Raw genomic sequence first — 7,941 nt, 5'->3', positions numbered from 1 at the left:
AGGGGAGGATGTGGTGGCGACAAAGATAAATGAAGAAGAAGATGACAAGGAAGAAAATGGAAGAATGTGGTGGCGGTGACGGCAGAGGTAAGTGAGGAAGATGAGGGGTGAACGTGGTGGTGACGGAGGCGGAGGTGAGTGATGGAGAAGGATAAGAAGAGAAATAGAGAGAGAGAGAAGATGACCGGAGATGGTGATGACGGCGACGGCGACGACGATGGTGACGACGACAACGAGGTTAGTATGATGGTGGTGGTAGTGGTAGGAAAGAAGTATGAGTGAGGAAAAATTGGAGATGAAAAATATGAGTGAATTTCACTTTCCCACCCATATAGGAGGAAAAGTGAAATCCTTGTTTTAATGGATTTTTTGATTGGGGTGGAAAATGAATTTTCATTTCCATGTGGAATCAAACACTTAAAAAATGTTATTTTTTATGAAAATTGATTTTTTACCCTATTTTTCATATGCAATCAAACATACCCTAAGTGGGCACGAAGAACATATATGGTGAGTGACAGTAGTAGGACTCTTCCTTTTATTTTTATCATTAATTAAAGTAAGGCACGACAATGATGAGTATATCACATAGATGTGCGTTCACACTCCACATGATACTAGTCGGAGGTTCAAGTCATGGGATCAAAGCATCAAGTTGTGGGTCCGCATGTGGGCTTTGGTCTAATGAGTAGACATTTTAGATAAGAAAATATTAATTCTTTTTCTTTAGTTCTACTTCAATCTTAAATGCATCCCTTGGATTCTTTGAACCAACCAAACACATTTAGTATATGTTAGATACTTTGAACCCAATCACGATAGGCGTCTAAGTATAGACGTCTTGATCCATGTGTACTGTCTGTATGGTAGAAAATCATACCCCTCACAAAATGAACCAACTCATGTCACATGGCACAACCATAGGGATCTTAACCCCACATAATAGAATATTCTTTTTTCTTTCCCTCTTCAAATGGTAAGCTTAATGAGGGCAGAAAGGTCGCCTGAAAGGTCTATAGAATCATCACCTATAAACTTTACCAACTAAGCTAGTTCGCACCATCAATGGGATCTTCTTTGCATAGGTTTTCTCTCACAGAAAATAACAAAATCCATACGTCCCTCTCTTTCTTCTCCTTTGCAAAAGTACATATTCTAATCATCTTTATCGTCATGGTACTTTTGATTAAAACCTACAAATTGAAGCATTATCTTCTTCTCACTGTTTAGACTGTTGTTATGAGTGGATATCCAAGAGCCTCATACCAATACAATAAAGTGGAGACCTCCACCTTATGACAAAGAGATCGAAATGTGCCACGATCTATAGATATTACTAAAATCAATAAGTTTTTTCTTTTCTTGTTAATTTTAAATAATTGGATGATTAACCTGCTCTAGTAATTTGAGTAATTTAATTTTGTCAATTAAATTACATTTCTTATGTTCTATTTAGAGACCGTTTGGATAGAAAGTAAAAAACATAACTTTGAAAGAAAGTAACATTTCAAAAGTAGAAATTTGTTTCCTTTTACTTTTTAACAAATAAGAATTTTTAATTTTTAAAAATAATTTTCTAAAATGAATCCAAATAGACTTTGTAACTTTCAAAAGTCAAAAAGTTACTTATTTGTGTATGTCGAAATGGGCTCTTCTTGCAATATAGACTTGAACAATTAAATCAATCTCCATGGTATTCCACTAACCAAGAAGAATACGTAGGAAGAAGAGATGGGAAAAGAAAACTATGTTGGATCATCAAATCATGATAACATGGTACAATAAATTCTCATAGCCATTAGAAGGATAATCCTAGCCGATAATAGAAGCTCGTACTCTAGAAATGAAACCTAATACAAGCAAAGATAGTAAAGGCCCGAAGAGGAACCATAACATAAATGAGCATAAGATAAAGAACATAACATAATATACCAAAGTAATAAAGGTATTCCTCTACTTGGGCTTGGCAGAGGACTCCTTGACTAGTGTGGAAGTAGGCTCTTGTGGCGGTGTGTTTAGCTCCTCCCAGGCTTCGACCCATGTGACCATGGCGTCCGCTAACTTCTGGAAGTAAGGGTCAACAGAGCTTAGCTTCTCCTTGACTTGCTTCGAGAGCTCAATGTAGCATTTCTGTACAGTTGTGCATTCTATTGGGAGGACAACAGACTGGAAGAATGGGATGATCTCTTCTTGCCAGTAGATGCCCTTGTATTCCTTCTTTAAGTTCACAAATGGGTTGCTTGCCTTGCTGTGCCAAATATATGGCAACCCTGTCTTTACTCCAAGGCTTAAATGGTCACAGATCACCTGGAAATCAAATCCAATTAAACTTAATTAGTAAAGAAGAAGGGAATTGGATTAATTCTCTTAATTGAATTACAATGAACTATAAAAGGGTTTATATAGAAAATAGCGAACAATCCTGAATAAAAAGAAACTATAATATAAGTAAACATAATCTAATCATATTCTATTTGGTGTAACACCATACACCTTATTCTAATGCATCCTATAATACTCTACTAATGAGATGATGGTAACCACCAGATTTTTCCATACATAGTGTGAAGAACATAATTGAACATAAACTTATGATTTTCTCATACATGGGATGATGGGAACCATCAAACAACAAACCATTGTGCATGTTCATGTGTACTGAAACATCTAGGTGGGGTGGAAATGAAGAAGGTAAAATTGAGCTAAGTTGGTAATGTTTGTGGGCGTTGATACCAAAAAACTCACCAAACTTGCCTTCACCCAGAGTTACTGGTCTTGTTTAAGACAGAATGTTTTACCCACAAAAGATGGTAGAGAGGATGGCTCCCACACTGTATGCCTTGTTATATGAGAGAAAGCAAATAATGTGTTCAGAGCATCCATAGATCACTCACCAAGTGAGTTAGCCAAATCCCTAAAAGTGACAACATTCGATAATTTTAACAATCGAATTAGGTACCCACTTTTTTATAATAGATACTAGGATCACCTGATTAGCAGAATTTTATCTAATACTCTTCATTTGAGAAATCCCATTTATAAAGAAAAGATAGCTGAACAGATAAAGAAAATCAAGAATAAATACCTTAGCACACCAACCAGCCCACATGTCGTCGTATCTGCCAATGGGCTGGCCATCACCCATGAGCCCAAAGTACATGGCAGGGCCTATGAGCTCCCTGTTGAACCCTAGGTTCATTCCACACATTGGGAACAACGTGCCTTTGGGTATTGTCATGACCGCATCTACATACCTGCAAGAGCTAAAAAAAATTAATGCAAATTTAGGCATATAGATGGATGACGACATGAATTTTGAACTAAGATGCAATATACTATGATATATTTGAATATAAATGAAAAACCTCAAACAGGTATGAAAAAATAGTGCTGTATTCTTCTGTTTCCACATTTTGAATTTTATTTCCAGCATTTTGAACTTATTCTTCATTATGACAACGCTGCAAAGATATTAGTTTCAAAATTTTCTTTTTCTAAGTTCTTGTAATATGTTCTTAGTAAATAATTTCAGTCAGGGTTTACTGACTCAATGAGTTGAAGGATTTAAAAGTTGTGATTTTGGACCGATATGTGATTAACATATCTCCATAAAATTTAGAGGAACCTTTTTTAAGCGCAATTCAACAGAAAAGCGATACACTCATAAGTTGGGCGTAGCAGAGATGAGGATGTTGAGATGGATGAGTGGAATGACTAAGAAAGATAAAATTATTTATGAAAGAATTTTTGAAAATGTAGAGGAGCTCCAAAAGCTGATAAACTAAGGAATAGTCAAGTGAGATGTTCTGCAATAAAGACTAATAACAACCTTAGTTACAAAGGACATACAAGTTGAAGGTTCTAAAAAAGTAAGAGAAGACAAAAGAAAATTGATGTGGTGAGTACATATGAATACACGTGAATTAACAAAATCCACGAGATTAGGAAAAATTGAATGGAGGAACAAGATTTATAAGTCAACACAAACTTTTGGGATAAGGGTTTGATCATAATGGATTTACTGACTCACTAATTTACGATGATGTCTATTACAAACCTAAATGGTAACTTCACGATCATGTAGCCAAACAAGAATATAAAAATTAATGAAGGTAATTAGACATCCTAAACCAATTCGAGATGGTCAAATATTCTAAATCCAAAGAATTCTAAAACTTCTCATTTTATTTTCAAATCAAATTACAATACTTATTTAAAGATAAAATTCTAAACCAACACAAATACACAACTCAAATTCCTAATCATAATCTTATCATCAATCAACATTTGTTCTATGTGACATAACTTATTGTATTACTATACATAGTCCATACTCATACTACTAATATCTAGGCAACCCCGAGTGGTTGGCTCCATTTCGAATCGATAAGTGGTGAAAATCCGTAGGTTGTGAGTTTGATACCCAATATGAGTATTAAGTGTCCTGGGACTAGTCCTTGGCCAAGACCATGGTCTATGGACTGGGCAAAGCCCAGACACGGGCCTAGTCCCCTGTCTAACAAGGATACCCGGTTTAAAAAAATTTTAATAATAATAATATTTAGGCACTTAACAATGTCCAAAAAATAATTTACAAAACCAAACTTAAAAAGCTCAAAAAATAATCCAATAAAATTTATGAAACAAAATATAGATCCATAAATAAAACTAGACCACAAAAACAAAACAAATAAGGCAATGTTTATTTGCGCTATTTTTCAGTGCTTATTGATGAAACAAAAAGATTCAGCACTTTTTGTCAAAATAGCACGTTTGTTTACTCTATATTTTTAACTCTTATTACTGAAAATAAGTGAAAAAAATTCAACACTATTTTGATGCTGAAAAAAAAGTGTTGAAACGATAAACACTTGCTTTTTTCGGCACGGATAAGTATGCCCTTCATTTTTTTTGGGCACGGACAAATATGCCCTTATACTTAAAAGGATCTCTTATATCCCATGGATAAGTATATAAGCACCCCCACAAATTAAAAACCCACACCATGGCCAAATTATTTTGTTTTATATGGGTTAAAAGTTTTGGAATTAGTTGATTTTTGGTGAGGATGATCTCTACAATGAGGAGATCATCCTCACTAAAAATCAGCCCATCCCAAAACTTCTAACCCCATCAAAACAAGTTCAAGAATTGTAAATCGTCCAATTTTTTTTTTGAAACCATTTTTGACGTGGTAAGAACTTTCAGAATGGGTTGATTTTTTGTGAGGATGATCTCTAGGCCATATAGATCTTCCTCACTAAAAATTTGCTCATTTAAAAAACTTTAACTCATATAAGACAAAAAAAGTTGGCTATGGTGTGGGTTGCCCTTATTAATTCATAGGGTGCTTTTATAATTACACATCCCTTATTTCCATAAAAATTTATTCATTCAAAATTAAGTTCTTTTAATGTTAATTTCAAATTTTGGTGCCTTGTATGACATTATTGTCTTTAATTTGAAATTTGTAGGCTTTTAAAAATAAAAATTATCATTTATAAATTGAAAATTTGAGTATTACTTATTATTTAAAAATGAATTGTATTTTAATTTTACAAGAAATAATATATTTTATTGTGTTTGATAAGAAATAGGCAAATACTGTATAATATGATTGTAATAAGGGTAAAAAAGACAATTTACTAGTAATGTGTAACAAACATGATTGAGCATCTGAACAAACAACTTTTTTAGCACTTAAATTTAGCGCTTATATGTTTCAGCACTTAATGCTATTCAGTACGTATTTTTTTCAGTTTAACAAACAACACCTAAATCGAAGAACCAACCAACCTGGTGTTGCGTTCACGAGGCTTGACGAGCTGGGTGGGTGCGTCGTAGTCAGGGATGTTGAGCCACAGTCCATGAGAGATGGCCGTTGGCACTCCTTCTCTGAAGCTAAACGGGTATCCTCTTACGAAGTCTGCCCCCTCTGTGAATGGGTCGTAGAGCGTGTTGAAGAAGAATGGCGTCGATGGTGTCAGTAAATTCCTTATATGCTGAGCCAACGCGTTTATCTGTTTTCCACTCGGATCCTTCGCCACCTTTAGTTGTTTTTTTCCCCACAAACATCAATCGAGAAGAGAAAATGTTCATTATTTACTTTCTAGTAGAGGAAATATAGAAGAAATCTGAGAGAATACAGAGATTTCGATTCAGAAACAGAGTCATTTCAGGTTGACCCAATGAAACATTCGACTAACTCAGCCTTGCAATGGCCCGAAAGCTATGACTATGGCCGCCTATGGCTATTGTTTTAGAGAAATCTCTAATTTCAAACGACATGCAGATGAGATGGATTCCCAATTAAACAGATCCTTACTAAGTCTTGGGCCTAAATTGACCAAACCCACGTTCAATCATAACAACCAAGTTTAGTAGGATTCACAAATAAATAAAATAAAATTCGTGCCGCTTATGAAATCATCCGATGTTGTTTTTCATCAAAATATAATTTTATTGTCATCTTCATTTAAAAAATAATAATAATTAGAGAAGAAAGTAAACTTATTATTTTATAAGTTCGGATGTATAAAACAAACTAATGAGTCTGGTCTCAGATTGGGCATTGTTAAATCATGTCCAAAATAATTTTTTTCTCACAAGAAAGGTAATATGAGATTTCAAAAAATTTAAGATTGACCAACCACAAGAAGTCACGTATAGTGAGAATCCCCAATTTTGTGAGCAAAAACTTTCCGAATTTAATGGATTGGAGAGTTTGGGCCGGACCCTACTTTTGTGGGCTCAAGATCAATGTCATAGCCCTTAGTTTTCTTGGGTGGGCCAGGGTAAATTATCTGGCCCAGTGACACCCCTACTTTTGAACAATTAACACATACAATGTAATGCAAACAATAACATACTTGTAAGAATACACGTGGCAATCAGGCATATGTGGGGGAACAACATATTTGGGTCCCGGTCCCACTTAAACGACTTCCTGTAAGAATCTGGCTTGATTCCATCTATATGCTTTTTAGAGTCAATAGAAAGAAAAAGGAAAAAGAAGAAAAGTTTATAAAATAGTGGACCCCACTTCCTGTGAGTGCGACGCGTGTCGTCGTGTATGGATGGGATCTCTTTTCCTTTGTCTCAAAAAAGAACCATGAACGAATGAAACAAGAATTTCCTAGAGATTTTGCTCCGATTGAGACAAAAAAATTCTTCCTTTTGTAACCTAAACCGTAAATCACGGCTAGAAATCTCAAATTTGTCGACTCTATTGAACTAAAGCGATTCAAAATAAGTAAAAAATTAAAACTCGCTATTTAAAGAGTCAACTCACGAAGCAATCGTCGTCGATGGTGAAAATATACTTCTTCTTCGAAATAAGAAATCCAAAGCAGCGACAAGCCGAATCCTTGAAGGAGATGCAACTGGCTTTAGGTCCTAAGATCCGATTCACATCGTCTCGGTTGTACAACTCGTAATCGAAACCGTCAGGGACTCGGATCGTTCTGGTTGGATCTCCATCTTGAACGATGATCAGGTGGTACGGTTGGAAGAAAGGCCTCCACTGCTCCAAGAAGTCGAGGTTCCTGATGGTTGGAATGACGATGTCGAGTTCATCTGTCAGAGGAGGAGAGATCTGGCTTGAAGGTTGGGCCATGGTTGAGAGAGAGAGAGAGAGAGAGAGGGATGGGGGGGTGCGCAGGTGAAGGTGAAGGGAGTTAATTCGGGTGTAGGATAGGCACTGTGGAGAGATGGGGATTTGGGCTTATTTTATAGCGATATGGGGGTGGGGGTGCGCGGATTTCGTTCTTGCAAACGAGGAAGCAATGAAGTGAGGGAGACAGTCACATGGGGGGTGCTTTACTTCTACTGGGGGTTTTCAAAAGGAGCTTTACTACACTGACTTACTACAATACTGTCTTTAATACTGTGTTTTACAGATAACCATCGATGTTTCATGAGTTGGTTAATCGTATCTCGAGG

General features: G+C 35.9%; 1 protein-coding gene across 2 annotated transcripts; it reads right to left on the bottom strand.

The window, feature by feature from the left end:
- Nucleotides 1–1,732: 1,732 nt before the first annotated feature.
- Nucleotides 1,733–7,734, bottom strand: LOC147398461 (UDP-arabinopyranose mutase 1-like). Of its 2 annotated transcripts, none has more exons than XM_086447664.1 (4): nt 7,292–7,734; nt 5,797–6,047; nt 3,086–3,263; nt 1,733–2,307 (listed from the first exon to the last, which is right to left on the bottom strand). In XM_086447664.1, the coding sequence occupies exons 1-4, from the start codon at nt 7,613–7,615 to the stop codon at nt 1,954–1,956; spliced, it is 1,107 nt and encodes a 368-aa protein (XP_086303790.1). In that variant the 5' UTR covers nt 7,616–7,734; the 3' UTR covers nt 1,733–1,953. The 2 variants fall into 2 exon arrangements, with proteins under 2 accessions (XP_086303790.1, XP_086303791.1); XM_086447665.1 differs by having other exon boundaries at nt 3,086–3,254; nt 7,292–7,725.
- Between the last annotated feature and the right edge of the window lie 207 nt (nt 7,735–7,941).

The sequence above is a fragment of the Akebia trifoliata genome, chromosome 7, assembly GCF_017979445.1.
Source record: "Akebia trifoliata isolate Shusen 1 chromosome 7, ASM1797944v1, whole genome shotgun sequence".
NCBI lineage: Eukaryota > Viridiplantae > Streptophyta > Magnoliopsida > Ranunculales > Lardizabalaceae > Akebia > Akebia trifoliata.
This window is presented reverse-complemented; position numbering and strand designations above follow the sequence as displayed.